The 20041-nt window shown below is 38.8% G+C and overlaps 2 protein-coding genes across 6 annotated transcripts in view; one reads left to right on the top strand and one right to left on the bottom strand.

Annotated features, from left to right (window-relative positions):
• The window catches only part of LOC122819999 (BTB/POZ domain-containing protein kctd15), a 30283-nt gene extending 21836 nt beyond the window's left edge, over positions 1-8447 (top strand). For both annotated transcript variants that reach the window (XM_044097143.1, XM_044097135.1), the window contains exon 5: positions 4870-8447. In XM_044097143.1, coding sequence (XP_043953078.1) covers positions 4870-5028 — 159 coding nt within the window. In that variant the 3' untranslated portion in view covers positions 5029-8447. The remainder of the gene's footprint in view (positions 1-4869) is intronic.
• A 1990-nt stretch (positions 8448-10437) lies between these two features.
• The window catches only part of LOC122819927 (transcription initiation factor TFIID subunit 4-like), a 98930-nt gene continuing 89326 nt past the window's right edge, over positions 10438-20041 (bottom strand). For 3 of the 4 annotated variants that reach the window (XM_044096996.1, XM_044097005.1, XM_044097017.1), the window contains one exon: positions 10438-13192. In XM_044096996.1, coding sequence (XP_043952931.1) covers positions 13019-13192 — 174 coding nt within the window. In that variant the 3' untranslated portion in view covers positions 10438-13018. Of the gene's footprint in view, positions 13193-19524; positions 19660-20041 lie in introns of those variants that run through there. The other variant, XM_044097011.1, reaches the window with a different exon arrangement.

The raw sequence follows: 20041 nt of genomic DNA, 5'->3' as shown, positions 1-20041 counted from the left end.
ACTCCACAGTCAAAGTGCTTTTGTCACTGGTGAGTCGTTAAAAAAAAAAAAAAAAGCTGGCACACAGCTTAGAGAATTACAAAGAGCTGGAGCTTCACCGCTGCTTGATGCCAGATGCTTAGGCTGCAGTAAACGTTCCTTGTCAAGCTTGTGCATTGTTAAACAAAAGCGCTGCCCCCTCCTGAGTGCAACACTCATCAAAAGCTTCATCCTGCGCGTGTCACACGTGTCAATCAGCTCTGAATCCTGGGCCACAAGGAGCGCCCGCTCCTCAGAGGTGTTCAGAGTTTGTCTGTGCGCTCCGTCAGCCATTAATATTGCATCTTGTTCCCGTTTTCCAATCCTAAGACTCGTCCGCTTTGATTCCCGCTTCACCTTCTTTGCTAAATTCCTTGGAGGGGCCAATGTTATCCCCTCTCTTCACAACAGTGGCTGAGTGGCAGCTCATTCACGTGGTTAAATATGGAATGGTTTGCATTTGTTTGGAGGAGCCGTGTTTCCAAATCACCTGGGATGGAGAGTGGAAGGAGACAATTTTATTCAGCTTCAGTCTTACTAGCAGGAAAAGAATCAGACAGAAGTAATAAAGTCTAACAAAGAGCTAATTTAGATCTTATATCCTCTGCAATTCAATCCTGATTTCCTGCACTTAGTACAATATTTTTCATTGCTTTATATTGTCACATTACATATAATTATGAATGCGTGTATTGTGATTTTATAAGATATTCAAAAAAAAGTAGCTGAAAGGAAATAAAAACTAATGAAAATCTAGAAAGGTTTATGTCCTGATGTGACAATGAGGTGCATAGAGGAGCCTTGTGTCAAAACTGTGTTGAACCTCTATTAGCTAAAAGTACAGCTTGTCCTCTGGATGATAACTCAAGCTCAGACAATTGCAGACTTTAACTGGACCGTTACTAAAGATGCATATGCTTTAAACTAAACTGTGGTTGTCCAGTTGGTAAGGTCAGCTTCCCTGTCACTCTTGAAGAATGCAATCCCACGTCATGATGGTGCCACCACCATGTTTCTCCATGTAATTCCATAATTTTTGGATAATCTGCAGTGCTAGTTTTACACCTCAAGTGCTATTTTTCATGCTGGTCCAAAAGATTTGTTTTTCTCTCATTTGACCACATTCTGAAGGTAAATGTTTTTCTTTTAGAACAAACTTAGAATCCAGAAAAATTCTTCCAGAACAGGAACATTTAGTTTTTATTATTACTTAGAAACTGTGGAGTACTCATTACGTTTACAAATTTAGAGGACACTTAGAAAGTCCAGAGATTACTTATGGCATCCTAGAAGTCCATACTTACTTACTTACACTTATTTAGCAACCCAGAACAGGGATTAGAACTTGGAACCAAGAAAAACTACCTCAGGAATTACCTTTAAGACTCCTATTCTTCCAAACCAGAAAAGGAATTAGACCAGAACTTATACTTACCTACCAACCCTGAATAGGAGTATCTAGTTTATTTACTTTGTATCAACATTATTAGCTTGTATAAATAAAATTACCTTACCTTACTTTACCTTGTTTTCAATGGTGTTTTATGACCAAACCCTGTTTTGATCTTAACACCTGACCTCAGTCTGTTTTTTAATCCTCAGATTAACTCATACACAGGTGGATTCTGTTTATTATCTAGGTGACTCCTTAGAGAAAAAAAACAGTGGTACAGAATCTTGTTTAAAGTTAACAGAGTAAAAGGAGCTACAGACAAATGCAGGTCTGTTGCATCATTTCATTTTAAAATACACTGAAATTTGGTGTTGTGATGTAAGAAATATGAAAAAATTTAATATGTTTGCAAGGAACTGTAAGCAGTTTTTGTTGCTTGGTGGACATTGGCGGATAAACTTGAAAAAAAATTAGAAAAACTGCTAATGAACATTATTTCCATATCATGGAAATAGTTGTCCTCAGCCTGAGTCTTTATCCAATCAGGTTGCTTGTGCAGAACTTACAGTTTGACTTCTTTGTTATGGTTTTGCTCAAGTGAGCTAGGAAAGTAAGCAGGGAAATCTGCATAAGTACAACATAAGCTGGGATGTGGAGGCCTGCGGTCACGAGAACGTAGTGCAGAACAGAGCAACCAGACATGTTTCTGCTTTTTAACGCGGCGCATTCCTTTGTCTTGTCAGCAGGGATTGATTTCAGGACATTGTCCTGTGGACATTAGAAGCCTCAGCTTGGATACAGCCTAATTATTCTGTGTATTGTTTATCCCCCTATGGCACTAATTCACTGTGACAAAACTGAACGTGAACTTTTTTTTATGGCATCTTATAGTCATTACAGTATCCTTGAATCAGTTACAACCATCTATAATAATATCCTTAAGTCTTTTGTGCTGCGGTGCGTTAATCATAAAAGTGTTTTCAGACTATCTTTATTGATCAGGCCCTTCTCCTCTGTGACCAAATTGCGCTGCTGAACACGACGGAGTCCCACATGTGTTAAGAGATGATTGGGAGAAATGCAATGTGATGCAATGATCAAAGAAGGCTATGTAATATCATTTCCATAATCGTTAGGCTCCTCCGTCGCCTGTCATGGATTCTGGAGTGTTTGATGCTTGGGCAGGTCTCTTAATTAGCCACCCTCACCATCAGCTGTCTGCCGCCCCTTCTGTCTCACAAATTACTGAGTTTGTCACCGTCGGATGGCCAGAGGATGAAAGTGGGGGAGGGGGCGGACTCTTCAGAGTGGTCCGTTAAACTTACAAGCAGCACATCGATCCACATTTTGGTTTTAATGAAGACATGCATGAGTGGATGGGGGGCTTGTGGTTTGCTCAACAAGTTTCTGTAAGTGTTTATGTGTGATTTCTACGCAAGGCTGTAGGCCTTCGAGTTGGAGGCCCAAAAAGCTCACGTTAGCCGGGTAAGGGGCTCACACTTCTGTAATTACAGAGGTCTTCCTTCACTGTGAGTCTACGTGTCAGCATGTGCAAGCTTTAAGAGAAAAACTTTCTGTTTGGATGAACCTCTTTGCCTCTGTGTCTGGCAGAACGGGTTTGCCCTTGGCGAGACCTTTCATTTTCATGCACTGCACACTCTGTTAAAAGGAAGGGGGAATAAGTAAATACACACTACTTCTCTCGCTGGGATTTAGATATATACTCTCTCCAAAATAAAAAAATAAAAAAATAAGCTGCATCCCACACGAATTACAGCAGACGAGGAGAGAAAAGTGATGCAGGAGTTCACTTGTCTGAGTGTATCTCTATTTAGTGGTGTGTGTAGGCGTGCGGGGGAAGGGGGCGCGCGTGTGTGTGTGTGTGTATCAGAGTCCAGACTGGAGGGCTAACATGCATCCCCATCTTCTGCTCGCTCCCTGCAGCTCCAGCACTTTGTCCTCGCACCGATCAGCCGCATCTCCTTCCTCATCCTCATTCGCCGCACGTCGTTTCCTTTCCCTCTCTCGCTCACGGACCTCACTCCTTCCTTCACTTCGTCCCTCACCCCAGCCTCATTACTCAAATTAGGAGCTCCAGTAATCACCACGCTGAGCTCCAGTCAGGCCCCTTAACACACTCGGGCTCTCCACATCCCTTTGAGCTCCTCCTGCCCTCAGCTCAGTGGCCGATCCGGCACGAGTCGCATAAATATTGCAGAGGTGGTGTGATGTTGGGAATGCCCTCTGGTTTTTATCACTTTCTGTGATTGGATTGAGAAGAGGTTTAATGGCATGTGGTGCATGTTGGAACTGATGACTATCTGAAGAAGTTCAACATTCCTCTCACGTCTATTTTCTAAATATTAATTTATCTCTTGTAACTGATTAGTTACTCCTTTAGAGTCTACAGTACATGGCTAAGATCTGGGGAAGAAATTGGAGAAAAAGCAGCAACATTTATGTAGAATATGTGGCATTATTTGCTTAATTAACTCCCCTGATCACTGTATGTGTTGTTTCACTGAAAGAGTTTCAGCATGAGGCAGAAATTAAGCTGCAGAGAAGGTTTTAGTGTTTTAAACTTTCATTAAGTTTCCAGAATGACCCTTGAGCTCAAATGTTAACCAGCCTATACTTCTGAGTCACACCAAATAATTTTGCTTTTAGGGCCTTACAGAAAGGCAGCAAAGGTAAACCTCAACACAGGCACCCAGGGTTCGATTCATGACCTTTTGACCTTGTGGTGTATGCCCATTTCACATCTGACTGCTGTCAATAAAAGTCCCTAGTGCTACAACATCACTGACAAAAAGAAACAAAGCTTTAAATAAACCAAGGAATTGTTAGGGATGCCTAACAACAAAAAAGCACTTCAAGTTCTGCCATCGCAAATGCAAAAAGGAGGTTTTGTTAAATTTCACTGGGACTTTAACTGAAATCAAGTGCTTTTATTTGATTGGACCAAAAATTAGCTTTTCGTCAACAAACTCATCTATCGTTGAGTGTATTTTCAGTCTGAGGTTTTGCTGGTGCAACAAGATATAAATTTATTTTCAGGTTTTTTACCAGGGGGTGCCAATAAATTTTCTTCCACCTGTTTAGTCCCATATCAACACCTCTAAGTAACATTAATTAGCATGCGATATTATCAGCGTGAAAAAGCGTGATTTTAATTAATTTCTGTTTTTATAACAGGTCTGGTGTCAAAGTATTTATGTACAGCAATAATTTTATGTTTTCTCTTATGCTGATCTGATATAATTGATGCTCTGAAGAAGTTTGTTTTATTTCACTTTGCAAAAATTAAGCAAACAACACCCAAAGCTTCAGAATTAATACATTTTCTACAAAAAGTTGCTTCCTGTGAGTTTATCCTTAACACAAACATCAGTATTTTAGAAGTTATGAGTAATACATTTTTGTATTTAACACCTGATCATCTTTTGACTTGTGTGCAGGTGCTGGAGCGTCTTTTCCAGAAGGGCTTCAGTGTGGCGGCTTCATGCGGAGGCGGAGTGGACTCGTCCCAGTTCAGCGAGTATGTGTTGTGTCGTGAGGACCGGCGGAGCCTCTCAATCAACACTCCTATCAGGATAAAACAGGAACCCCTGGACTAGAAATTATTTTTTTCCAAGGTGGAGAAGGACTGGCAACAAACCCTCTCCTCCTCCTCGTCCTCCATCTTTTCACACCGCCCCATTTCACCTCCACCTCCCCCCTGTCTGCCCCCGATGGACCACAGCCTCCCCTCCAAGAACATAACTAAGTATTAGCAGAGGCTTTTAACCTCACTGACTCTGCTGAACTCCATGGGGAATGTAGGACCAAACAGAGGAGAAAGGCATCAGCGACAAAAAGTTTTTCATTCTGTTTGAAAATTACCCAAAGAATCTGTTGGACCGTCAGGTGCTTTGGCATCTCACAGCTCTCTGTTTTTAGCGCAGATTTACTGACTGATTTTCCCACAGCTACTTTAAGAAAACAATGTACAGCAATCTGCACCACCTCTGTCATCCAGTCCTGTTTCTGTGGGACCAGCTTCCGCTCTGACTGGTAACACAAGGGGCCCGCTGTGGCCCAGGGAAGCTTTAGCAGGCAGGATGTTTTTAAGGATGACAAGATAAGGACATCATATAATTTTGTGAGGCCCCAAACTCCTGTGACCCTGGCAAACCTCAGCGGGCTCAGCATTGTTTGCTAAAATGTTTCTGTTTTCCTCGTCCGCTTTGCTGTTTTTATCATCACATGGTGTAAACTATTGTTATTAATAGGATTATTTTTAATGTCTCTTCCCCCACCCCCTTTTCTCCAAAATGAAGGATGTACAAACATTGTATTCATTAGGCTTCGAGAGCTTGCGAGGGAGCGTTTCTTGGCAATGGCTGCAGCAACTCGGATGTCTGCAGGCTATGTGGCAAAAGCAATCTGACTGGCAATGAAATCGGAGCCAGAAAAAGTCCTATTGTTTGAGCAGAAATGGAAGAAAACCTCGACGTTTCCACATTGTTTATAGTCAAATGGGTTGTGCACATAAAAAAAGAAGGCTGCTCTAAAATTTCTGCTTTTTTGCTATAAAATAGACAGCACCATGAAAACATCTTTACCCCCTTTTTTGCTAAATTTACTGCTTCAGATAATTAAAGAACTTTAAATATCAGACAAAAATACCATGAGCAAATGCAAAATACAGTTTTTAAATGATGATTTCTTTTATTAGGAGAGAAAAGCAACCTAAAACAACCATTTAACTGGGATTAACCACATTTTGGTTTTGTTTTACTAGCTACATGTAGCCGTGATTACAGCCAGATCTGTAGAATCAAAAGAACCTGTCTCATAATATGAAGAAGGCTGAAAGAGTTTATAAAAGCAATACATCATACCCCGATTAAAAGAAATTCAAGAACAAATGAGAAACAAAGTCATTCACATCTGTCACTCTGGGAAGGGTTACAAAGCCACTTGAAAAAGGGAGAAATCCCAGGTGGAGCATTGAAAGGAGATGAGAATCAAGTGGAGTGATGTAGGAAGGCTAAGAAAGATTCAAATCAACATCCAAATCATTGCAGGCCTCACTTGAATCAGTCAAAGCAAAAATTCATGATTCCAAAATAATAAAGAGCCTGGCTAAAAATGAAACAAAAACTGTTGGGGCAATTACCTACTCACTCAAAACCAGGTTGTTTTTGATCATTTTCTTTTCCTCAATTATTATAATAATAATTTTAAAAACAGATTTTTTCATTTAGCATTGTTATCTTTGTCTAATGTTAAAATTACTTTGCTGATCTTAAGCACTTAAGTATGACCAAAAAAATTAAAAAGAGAAGAAATCTGGAGGAATGTCTGATCAAACTGTCTCCTGTTTAGCACAAGTTTTAGAGCTGCCATTTAGCGTGTCTCTGAATCAGCAGGAGATGTACTTTAAATGCTTAATGTTTGTTTGCACTTGACAAAGTTTACCACAGACCTGCCCGGACCCACTCCTTCCGAGCAATCATTACCGCCCAGCAAACAACGCCAAGTCAAGCTGTTTTACGTTTAGGTGTACGTTGGGATTAAAGTACTGAAAGTCATGGAGGAAAATTGGGTATCCAACAGAACAAACTGTGCCAGTTTTGTTGATTGTACAAGCATCAAGATGTTCTTTGAGCCGCGCTGCATTATTTAAAACCGTATGAAGGATGCAAACATTTGATTCTCCAAGTCCTGACAGTTCTGTTTGAATATTGTCACTTCTGAGTCCAGATTCAGAGGTTGTTCACACATTACATTTGGCAGAACCTAAAGTTGAATTGCTCTCCCAACATCAATCTGTTGTTCACAAAGAGACGAGTGGGCGGCATTTTCCTTCTCTTCTTCTCTTGCTCTTACACTCAGCATATCTTTGATCAAAGACAGAAGCAAGAAAGTTTTCACGCTTCTTATTTGTGCATAACTTAACTATGCTGTTTCTTCCATTCCAAAAGCCGGAGTTGAAACAAAAAAAGCAGCTCAACTCTGATCTTTGTTGGTGCTGGCAGTTACTTGATTTAAACTGGGTTTGTTTCTTTAGTTTTTCATTAAACTTGGGTTCTGCAGTCTGAACAGGAGCAGAGAGCGGATGAAGTTTCTCACAAAGCAACCCGTCTTTGTTCTGATTTGCTCCTTTTGGATCCAGTTGCCTCAAAGGGAATGGTCAACCAGGCTGTTTTTTCATGTGGAGAGGCATGTCTGGCTCTCTCGCGGAGCTCCCCCGGCCCCTTCCTGCCTCCCCGTTTACAGAACGCCCTCCTACGCCGGACCACACCGCAACAAACCAAACAAACTGATGAGTCAAAACACAAGCAGGCTCACAACATGCAAGGCAACTCGACTCTGCAGCTGACCTCAACTTACTTTGGTTGTTTTTACCGCTGAAGGTAAAACCAATTTGTGCTTCAGTAATGTAAGACTTAAGGCATCTCGTATTACCTTTTAGGAGATGAAATTTGTGATTTTGAAAAAGAAATATGCTCCCTTTTAGACATCTCGATGCATTTGGAACAACTGGAAATTTTTAGAACATCTTCCCTGTTGTCGGCCCTTTTCAGATGAAGCACTCGTCAGTATTCACCGCTCCTCCAAGGCGGCTCCATTTGTACAGTTACTGTGAACTGAATTATCAGGACTCGTAGGCCTTATGGGACCTTTATGTTTTTGAGAGATCTAAAAGCCACTTCACAGTAAGGAGTTAAAAGAAAAGTCAGAACATTACATTGTGTACATATGGATAAAAAAAAACATTTCAAAGCGTATAATAAGGTGCAAATGTATATTATTTAAAGTGTTTAAAACAATTAGACTGTGGTATTAAAGGGCATGTGTTCATTTACAGTGTCTCCATTTGACTTTTCTTGCATATTTGCGATAATAAAAGGATGTACTGTATAAATTAACTTTGTCTCATTCAGTCTTTTAGAAAGGTTGATGGTTTTATAACAGCTCCCAACATCTAGCAATGTTTATGACAAACGTATTTACAATTAGAACTTTGTAAAGATACAACCACAAATGCCAACGTATATTTGCATGGAAGACAAAGTAGATGAAAGTTGATGGATATTTGTAGAACCACATTCTGTTGCAGTTATGGCTATACAACTTTTAAGCTCTTTACTAGCTTACAAAATATAATTTTTCATTCTTCTTTTCAGAACAACTCAAGTTCAGTCATACTGGATGGTTTCTAACCTCCAGTTTTCACAGATTTACCAGATATTCAAGTCTGAGCTTTGACTAGGCCAATGTAATACAGAAATTTGCTTTTACAATGTAGCTCTGGATTTATGTTTAGATTTTTAGTTAACCTCCGTCCCAGTCTCAAGTTTTTTTGAAGCGCCCAACAGACTTCATTCGTCTTCCCATCGACGCTGACCAGCTTCACGTCCTGCTGCGGGAAAAAAAATGCAACCACCACTCATCAAATGATGTGATCAGGATGATGTTTAATATTAGGTTTCTTCCTTGCATACTGCTTTGTATATGGACCACAAAGGGATTCTTAAAACTTTAAATGGGACTTTTACACATTTAAAGTAAATATTTGGTTTCACTCTTCAATAAAGATTTTTGCGTGACTAACAGTAATTACATTTACAGATTCTCCTTCAGAAATAATATGGTTCTCTAGCTGCCATACTCTTTCCATTGCCACACAATGGGTTGAAAAATGCTCTGTCAGATGTTTAGAACTGGGAACATTGCATTATAACCCTGCTGTGCTTTAAACTTCTCTGTAACGTTATCCCAAGGCCAGACAAACACCTGAGATCTTCATAGAACATCTGCACTTATACTGAGATTTAAATGAAACTGGAAGGGACTATTTACTAAATAGCTAACGTCACCAAATTCTTTTGAGGTGGCAGCTTGAATGGTACAGAGTACAAATGAACAACACAGATTTCAGTGTTTTTAGTTGTCATTTTCCTTCTACTTCACATTTTGTGTTGGTCTATCAGATGAAATACAAAAAGAAAATCTCTATGTGGTGAAATTTATGTGTTTACTTTGAGCAGCTGGAACCTAATCCGATTTTCCAGCCAGAGCAAACGTACGAGTGTCTCCTGCTCATCTCTGTACAAGGCGAGGGATTTTCATGGTTTAGTCCAGCCCAGCAGAGGGTCGACCTCAGAGGCAGAAAACAATAAACTTTTCCAAGGTCTGAGGTAAATGGTCAATTATTCTTCTGCTTAATTAACAACAGAAACCTGGGAGGGATTTTAATAGTGCTTCACCGATTTGGCATTTTCCTTGGAATTTTAAATTTTTGAAACAATACTTTTCAGAAAACTGAAAGTTCTCAAATCACATGCTGCAGATTAAGGAAAAGCAGAGAACTGCTCCATAGTGGGATGACTTTTAGGGAAAATTTATTTTTGGAAATTTCTTTCAAAGATTCATAATCAGATATTATGACTGTCAACATCTTATTTCATATAGTGCACCTATGTTATGTAATGCCAACCTGTATCTTTACTTCAAAAGTCTTTAAGCACAATCTTCATTGTGACTCAACTAATAGATATAGACTGAAATCAAACACGATGTGAAAATTCACCAAGAGGCAGAGAAAAGCGATAGAAGTGTTTTGAAGCATGTTCCAGTTGTGCAATATTTTTTTGAGAAGTTTTTATGTAAAAAAAAAAAAAAAAGGTGGGTGGGGGTGTTGGAGGGGACAGGCAAGTTGGGATTTGCAAAAGATCCTGGGAACTTGTAGTTTTACAACCCAGAAAGTAATAAATAAATATAATCTATCTGCAAAAGGTGTAGGAGAAGAGAAAAATATGCTTCAATTCAGGGGTGGTTTTTTTTTCAACAACATGAAACAACAGAATGACTGTACAGAAAAGAGCTGTGAATAATCTGGAAAACTCAAATAAATGAACTAAACTAAACAAAGTAAAAGAAGAAATGACCCAGGAGCATTTATACATACCCCACATTTCCGTCAACTTCCTGTTTTTAATGTAAAGAAGCATTTAGACAAAGACAAGATCGCTCAGTTTAGTAAACAGCTTATTTATTCCTTTACAAAATAAGTACGAATACGAAAGTTTTCTTTTTCTCACACTAACAGGAAATTTTCCAGATATGTACAAGAGCTTACCAAAAATAACGTGGTTCTAATAAACATACAGTTTTGTAAACAATATTTACAAATCATCCTCGCAATGTAATGCTATTTCCAAGAGCTGTTTACATCAGAATTATTGTCTTCTTATTTTGGCTAAAAAGCTGTAGTAGTAGTAGAAGTTGTTGTAGTAGTAGAAATGTCCTCTTCTGAAGCCACTGGAAACAATAAAAATCATTGAATAAAAATGTAACTGAACCAACCACAAATTGGTAGTGCTGTGCTTGTTTCTTAAGTGTTTTGGATTTCAAATGCATGAGTTAAACATAAAAGCCAACCCCCCACCCCCAAAAAAACCCCCAAAAAACATATGGTGAAAACTGACAGAATCTAGCAATAGTGCTTACTATTTGCTATAATACAGTGACAACTTTGAGCTGTCGGGTAATATAGATTTTAAAAGTGCTGCTTAAATTTATGATGCACAACAATTGCTTCAAATATCCCCCTGACCCACATAGTTAAATAAATTTTCAATCTGGCAAGAAAAGCTGCATAGAGGCCAAGAAATCCAGTTAAATATATATATATATAAAAAAAACATACTGGACAATATTACATAATACAATTAGGATTGTTTAAGGATAAAAAATAAAAAAAGGCAAATATTTAATATGGTATGTAAAACATTTTCTGTCACAGAGATCAGTCCAATGAAAACGAAAAACTAATCTGGAATCATAAAAATGCTTCCTCCTATTTTTTCCACATTACTTTAACTTTACAGCCGTTTCTCATCTGGGTGAAAAATACAGAAAATACAAGTGCTGCACACCATAACAAATATCCTGCCTTTACCATTCAGACACTGTGAAAGCTCGGGTAAAGGGACAGAACAGTTAAATATGTTTTTAAACATTAGGTGATGTACACACGATAAGTTGGGAAACATGATAGAGGAATGTCTGCTTGCCTTCTGCTTACTTCTCATTATAAGACGATACTGACCCAGTCAGCAAGGTCGATTAAAGACTGTCTGGATTTGTTAAGCGGTCGTTGCAGATAACTGCCGGAGGATGAGGAACTGGGGGGATTTGTCATCTAACGATACTCTGAAAGCACGTTCTTTTACAAAACATCAGCTTTTATAATATTCACACAGAAATTACTTCCTTTTCTTACAAAGCTTGTGATAAAAATATACATGCTGTAAAATAATTCAAAAAGAACTATTTACAGATACAGCAAGGAAATGTAAACAGAATGATGTTACGGGTGCATCTTAGTGGCTTGGAAAAGTGTTTTTCATTCAATTCAGATCATGTATTAATATCAATTCAATATACACAGGAATGTATTTCAAATATACATGTTAATTTTGATGATTATGGCTTACAGCTAATAAAAACTCTATTTAAAAGTCAGAAAATAAAAATTTTACATTATTATTATTAATACTAATATTATTAATTATTATTATTATTACTAATGGACAAATAAAATAGCAATTCCTAATTCAGAATTGTTACGCTAAGCTACAAGAAGTTCTTGCTACAGAAGACAGTTGTTCCCAAAGTGCTGCATCCAACTATATCAATGGAAGGTTTAGTGGAAGAAAACACTGCAGAAGAAAAAAAAGGGGGCACAAGAAACTGGTGTAGCTATAAGTGGGTTGTGAAGCAAATTCACACTGTCAAAAAAACATAAAAGTTAAAATTCCTCTTAAGTTATTTTTGACATAAACAACATTTTCATAACTAGTGATGGTAATATAGTTACCGTACTTGATTGTGCTATAAAATGGCAAATTGTGTCCGGAGTGCATATGAAATAGTTCCTTTAAAATACTTTTTTGTTGATATTATTCAACATTTGAATTATCTGTGAGCCATAATCGTCTAAATTAACAGAAAGAAATGCTTCAAATGTATCACCTTGTGTAAACTGAATCTATCAAATCTTTCAGAAGTAAACTAAAGGTTCAAACACATTTTGACTTATTAAGATGCATCAGTATTTGGAATTTGTTGTCTGGAGTAAAAGTCCATAAAGTCTCAACGTTTGAGCTCAGTTAGACTACATTCATTGAACTGCGTCCACAAATAGCTCAGACAAGAGTCTGCATGAAGGTGTGAAAGTAACCATCTGAGTCTGTAATTCCTACTTATATGGTTTCTGAAGGTTCTGATACCAGTGTGAACTAATAGGAAGCAACCGAGAGCACATGGAATAGGTTTGGACATCCTTCATCTAACAAATCCAACACAAAGTACATGACATGGCCTTTAAATTGTAGGATCTAACTACACACTGTGAAGCTAAACGGAGAGCACAAGGAAGAACAACATTTAGCTTTTTTACTAACCCTCTGTGTATTAAAAGCTACGTCGAACATCACTACAGTACATATAGAGACACAGAGCAGAAATATTAGACCTGATCTGAAGGCACGTGGCTGGGAAGGAGGAGGTGGAGAAGGTGGAGGTTGAGGTGGGTGCTGAGCAGAGCAGAGGCTACTTGAGCAGTGCACGGTAAAGGAGGAGGGAGTGGGCAGTCTCTCTCTCTTGCTCCATGTAGAAAATCAAGTCCCTGAGGTTGACGCGGGTGATGCGCTGTCGAGTATACTGGCGAGATGAGGTGGACGGGGCAGAGGAGCACGCTGGGGAGCCGGCCATGCTGCTGGAGACCTGGAGACAAGAAGTTCTCCGGTGAGGAGGAGGAGCATAACAATTCATGCCATTTGACCTTTTTCTCATTTTCCCACATTACAACCACAAAGTGAGACGTACACAAGGGGGTGAATAGTTGTAAGGTGGAGGGAGGTAATAGTACCAACTCTGAAAAGTGTGGTGAATATATTCACCTGCACCTGCCCTTTAATCTGATACCCCAAAATGAAATCCAGTGCAATCAATTACCTTCAGATACAGTTAAAGATAAAGTAGTGGAAAATTGCAAATTACAGAGATATGGACATCTAACTATTGAAAATGTAACTGTTAAATTTTCATACAAATGTAAACAATACTCAATATGGCCCAACGTTTCTTAGATCACAAGCATAAAAAATAACTAAATAAAGTTACAGTCCAAGGCTTTATCTGCTTTTGGAGTACCGTAATAGATTCTTCCTTGCTGATTGGCCATTCAGCCCATATTTCACTATTGTTTTATCTTTTATAAAGATAAAAGTAATCAGAACTACCGTATTTATTACTTTTTTTTTTTAGGTAATTGTATGGCTATGACTGCATTACACAGCAATCATAACCCCACAAACAGTTCTTTAAGACACCAGTAACATAAAAAATATGAATGTTATCACTAAAATGCACTCTGTCATGAATTGCGGTGTTGATTGGTGTTAGGCAATTTGTATATAATATTATCAAATATTTGTTGTTTCGTGTACCTTTATAATGTTCTTGTTTTATACGCCTTTATTTGTTTTGTTTCATCTTAGTATAAAGAATGCATCTGTGCTGTTGAATTACTTTGATTTCCTTTCTCAGAAGGCTTCTCTGAGGAAGAGCAGAAACAACTGTTTTCAACAGGGAACAGGCTTATCGCTCAGCAGAAAACTCTGCATCCTTGACCTGTTAGATAGCTATAAAACCGTTCACTGTGAAGACGTACAACTTGCTCTGCTCGACCCTGTGTCTGGAACAGAATAATCTAGTGTTTAGATACCATGTGTTTTAGTTAGTGATTGTCATTAGCGCTCTTTGTGATAGGGATCCTGAAAACAATAAAAAGAGAGGAGTAGTCAAATGTGTTTTCAGAGCGGTAGAAGAGTGTAACTGCAAAACACATCTCTGTCTTTTCTCCCCGTGAGTTGAAAAATAATCTAACTCTCTTGTCTTTCCTGTGTTTGTTTATCTGTTTTTAATAGGTGTCAAACCTGACAATTGGCAGTGAGGGAAACACAGCAGTCCCAAGTAAGATGAAATGATGGGATTTAATCAAGAAGAGTCCACAAAAAACAGACCAAAACACAATCCAGAAACGTCCAAAAACCAGGCACCACTGCTGAGCAGAAGACCAGGGCTCAACACAGGTAGCAACCGGCTACACGAATGGACAGGAATCAACAGACACGTACAAAACGACAGCTTAGACAAGGACCCGACAGACACATAGGTGACATTAAATACACAGGAGGTAATCAGGGAACGAGACACACCTGGGAACAATCAAAGGGTAACCAGGACAACACGAGACTCAGAAGACACAAAAACTCAAAAATAAACACACAGAGAAACTCAAATCAGGACACACACAGTGAAAATAACAATCCCAACAACATTAATTGGAATTTATTGTGACAACAATAAGTGAAAAAGTTTTCATGATAAAAACTTTATCAAAATATATGACAAACATACAATAAATGTCCACCCAGAGGTCTATCAGTCTATTGGTCTATTAGTTTTTGTCCTAGGGTTGATACACTCATTTTGCACCAAAACAGAATTATTCACTCATGGAAAAAATGAGAGCTGTGCTACACATCCCAGTAAATTCTCCTCAACATCAGTCTGTGCCGAGTTCTGTGAAACCGCAAAGAATGTAAAACCTCTGAAACAAACAGAGGCAAAGAAATATGTTTGGCCATAATCCCGATAAACATTTCAAACCAACTGTCATGCATGGTGGTGGAGGGCTGATGATTTGGGCTTGGTTAGCATGTTGGAGTCTTTGAGTCTACCATGTGTTCTCCTGAATCCCAAAGTAATCAAGAGTCAAAAATTTAACAATTTCTCTGACCGCTGAGGCTGGGCCACAACTGGATCACCAGCAGACAATCATCCCAAACAAAGCAGCGAATCAGAAACAGCCTGACCAGATTGAAGTGCTTCAACGATCTAGTTAAAGGTCAAGCATCAACCGGCCTGAAAGGTTGAGGTGGGACCTTTAGAAACTTTAAAACAAGCACACATCCACACCCATGAACTGAAGAAATGGTGTAAAGAATGTGGTCAAAATTTCCATTTAATCAACGAGCATTTTCATCACCTTAGTCTGTTTTTTTAAAACTGATTAATTATATTCAGAAGAATTATCTGTACTTCATAGCTTTTGACATAAATCCAAACCACTTTAGAGAACCCAAGTTCTGTGACTACACTTTGTAGTGGTAAAGATTTATTTGCTGGTACTGATTTAAGTTCTTTATGAAAACTAAAAACTTTACCAGTTGTGATGTTTATTTGGAGGATCTTGAGACTATTCTGGTGAGGGAGATTTCAGGGCCCTGCGTTCAGAGGAATTCATCCTTATTTTCAAGGAGGTCTTTGTTACTATGCCGGGGTTAAAGGAAAAACTATTTACATGGTAAAAAGTAAACCGTGTGAGAGCTAGGAATGAAGCAGTAGTTGTGTTTCCAATTGACGATATGACATCATCTTTGTTGAATGGCAAACACATTGGCAATATCAAGAGTTAAGAATGTTCTGACCTCACAGCAAGTATACACCTCCAATTAGAAAAAAATAAATGAATGAGATCAAAAGATGGCATAATAACATCCAGATATGCAGGTGCACACTGAAACCTTTTCTTCAAACAAAGGCTGAGAAAATACCGTCAATAACCACGGAACTGCAGCCGTTGTCAAAAGACAGCTTTCTGATGCCTGGAATACAGAAAGATTTGCCATCCAAACATACAAAGCTTCTGATAAAAAAAATACCTAATTTCAGACAGCAAATGTTCACTTACAGGAAAAACTCTGGAAAAACAGAAGGAAGCAAAAAAGGAATGAAGGGAGGATAACACAAGGATACAAGTTTGGCAAAGACAGACAAAGAACGACAGAGAGGGAAAGTAAAGATAAAAGAAAGTAAAGACAAGTTAGGAGAAAAGATATGAGGGAAAAAAGGACAAAAATATCCAAATTGTAAAAGAAGATAGGAAGAAAAGACACGAGACCCAAAGAAGATGAAAGGGGAAAAAAAGTAAGGTGAGGCAGAAAGATGTAAAGACTTATGTAAAGGAAAACAAGAAGGAGGGAAGAGAATTAGGAAAACTACATCACGGAAAGAAAGGACACAATGACACATCAGAAAAGAAGAATAAATGTAAGACGAATGGACAAAATGCAAAAAGAAAGAAAGAAGACCACAAGGAAGAAAGTAAAAATAAAGTGAAGGATGGAATCAAGGGCACAACATTTAGACAATGGAATAGGGAACAAAATCTGGAAATACAAATGTATATTCTTATCCAAATCTGAAAAATACTTGATTCAAATTCCAGATGTTTCCGGACCGGATTCTAGCTTGTGAGGATAAAAAAACCCACGGGGTTCTACAAGTGAAGCATTTGTCTTCTTGCTCTACGTAAAGCAAGTTTAAATGTGAAAAGAAGTAGCCATAAAAATGATGAAAGGCACAACCACAGAGCAGGTAAAAAACGTACCTTTATCTCACATGGTCATTCAAATAAATTCAATCTATTGTGTTGTGACTAAAGCGTGCTTTTCATCGGGGTCAGTATCTGCTGAGCCACACACTCCTTTTCTGTGTTACCTTCACAATCTGTCTGAACAAACAACCTATTCTCACAAGTCAGAAAGACACAAGAAAAAATGTTCAGAACAACGTTTATTCTGGTAAAGACATTTCATACTTCACAAGAAATTCATATGCAGAAACTCTTGAAGGTTCAGGAGAAAAGTGGGACAAACACAACAGCTGCTTGTCAACATTAGCCACACACACACTTCACATTTATGACCAATAATGCAAGAGTACATGCAAACAGTTCTGACCAGACGTCCTGTCTAAATCAGGCTGTAAGACGAGCTAAAACAAGGTCTGCAAGAAAATGATGACATCATGTCATTTCTGCCCCTCATGTTTTTTTACGTCGTGTTTGTTATTTTTTAATATTTTGTTCTGGATTTTTAAAAATAATTTTTATTCAACTTTTTTAAACTTAAAAACCCAGAACAAGGGTGTGCTGTGGTGGCGTAGGGGATAGCGCGACCCACATTTGGAGGCCTTCAGTCCTTGACGTGGCGGTCGCGGGTTCGATTCCCGGACCCGGCCGACGTTTGCCGCATGTCTTCCCCCCTCTTTTACCTCCTTTCCTGTCAGCCTACTTTCGAATAAGGTACACTAGAGCCCACAAAAGACCCCCTGGTGGGGGAAAAAAAACAAAACAAAAAAAAAAAAAACAGAACAATATAGTGGTCAGTAGAGATTTAATTAGAATTAAAAAAAGAAAATAAAGCTACTTTACATGGCTTTTTATCTTTTTTTAATGACTTTCTTGGTTTGTTTTCACTGAAATCAAAAGCTCTGTTTTAGGTCTTTGTATTTGAGCCAGAAAACATATGAATAATGTAAAAATGAAAGTGTATAGAGAAGATGAAACAGGTGAAACGATGCATTTACATTGGGACAAATCCAGCAAGTGCCCACTTGAACCCAAGTGGAGATAAATAAGACAGACGTTTCAGTCAGGAACACCCTCTCCCAATTACGTTGATTGCAGCACTCTGTAAACACACTGTACACACCAGCTTTAATTGCAAACATACGATGGGTTTGAATTTACAGGAACCAAATCAAAACCCTCCAGGACCCGCCCTCTCATATGCTTGGCTGTGCATACAATATGTATGACTATGTCGTGTCTCAGATTTCCCCTTGGTAAACTCTCTGACCCCTGGATATGACTTGACAAGTGAAGCTAGTCAGGCCCCTGTTGCTGCCAACTTACTTTAGCAACATGTATCATCTTCTGCTGCTGGTCGAGGGGCACGTGGGTACAGCCAGCTCATCATTGCCCCGGGCCACACCAGACCCCTTCACTCTGGGGAGTTACCCAGGCCTAATCAGGTCAATCATGGCTGACCACAAGTGAAAGATGGGCCTGCCTACTGCCATGCCAATTACTGCCACTCAGGAATCAGGCTGACGACAGGGTCAGGGATTTTTTCCAATCAAAGCCATCCATCCACCTGGACAGATGTGCAGAAGTAGCCACAGGCGGCCAGTCGGTGCTTCCACTGAAGTGGACAAAGGTAGGTAGTGCACTGCAGCTCCCAGAATGCCTCATTTCCCTCAGGGAAAAGGGCAGACTTTAGTGAAACACAGACAGAAAGGTCAGCGCTTGTCCAGAAATTCTCACAAAACAGCATCATCACCCTCTCCTTCTGTCTTCATGTGTCTTCCACACCAAAAAAATAAATCAGGGCTTTTAAGAAGTTGGCCTAGTGTATCTATGGAGACCAGCCTTTTCCCCGGTACATGCAAGGAATAATGTGGAGGAGGCACAGCCTTTACGGGGTAAACATCGAAGCTAAACAAAGCAGATGACTGAGTGTCAGTTAAAAAGGAAAGTGAGACATCAACAACCACGCTCTCCTTGTCGCTAGCAATTACATGCCAACCATGTTTGAAATTTGGTGGAGAACAAAGCAGGCAGCCTTTGTAAGTTTCGCAAGGGATGAAAAGGAAAGGCAAAGAGAACAGAATATGCAGGAGAGACGCATCACTGAGACAGCAGGGCAGAGCAAAAAAGCAATGTCTCAAAATCAACTTGGCCAAGAAAGATCCATGAGGCAAAAAACAGCATCTGTCATTTTATCTGTGATGGCTGCTGCAAGGCAATATGTCATATGACATATCCGTCGTACAGAATGTGCAGGGATACTTCAATACATCTCTTCAGACGTTTGACTTGTTCACATGAGGGGACATGGAGAAAAAACACAGAGGATAGAACCTAAGGAGAGCAGAGCTTTTAAAGCCTGTTTGCATTAAGGCCTCATAAATGTTTTTAGTCTTCAGGAGTGTTGTGGTGGCATGCATACAAACTGTACCAATTAGACATGGGCTGGTATGAGACCCACAGTATGAAAACTGTTAATAGAAATACCATATTTCTAATGTATACATGAAGAAATCTAGAGCAAATTTGTTGCTTAATTGTTTTTATTTAAAGGAAAAAATAGAAATGCATTTAGTTTCCACATCTTAACTGGTTGTGTTTGTCACAAACAGAAATATTGAAGTAGACTATGTTCTTTCAGCCAGCAAACTGGCTGTGAACAGCAACAGGTGGGGGAGGAGGCAGTGCTACAGTGCTGTATGCTTCATACAGCCAGAAAAACGTTGATCACTCCAGCACTCTCTGTGGCATCCTGTTAACAGAACTTTAAATAGTCAGAACTGTATGACGGAAATTTTGTATGGTTTTAAAATAATACATTTTCATACTATAAATGATTATAATACACCCATACAGGCCTATACCTAATACAGGTTTAAAAAAAACACACACAAAAAAACTTATTCTTTACTGTTTTATCCATATACAAATTAATTCAATAATCTGACTTTCACAAAATCAGAATAGGTAGATTAATAAATGTGCAGTGCAGTAAAATCTGGATATTTTGGATAAGATTTAGTAATATCCTAGCAACTCTGTAGTGTGGTAATATTGGTATCTTGAAAAAGTTGCAGATAAATAAGAAGAGTTTTTAATATTTCGCAGAAGTCTTAGCCACCTACATTAGACTT

The sequence above is a fragment of the Gambusia affinis genome, linkage group LG02 (genome assembly GCF_019740435.1).
Source record: "Gambusia affinis linkage group LG02, SWU_Gaff_1.0, whole genome shotgun sequence".
In the NCBI taxonomy this organism is placed as follows: Eukaryota; Metazoa; Chordata; class Actinopteri; order Cyprinodontiformes; family Poeciliidae; genus Gambusia; species Gambusia affinis.
The sequence above is the reverse complement of the archived record's forward strand: the minus strand, read 5'-3'. Positions and strand labels throughout refer to the sequence as shown.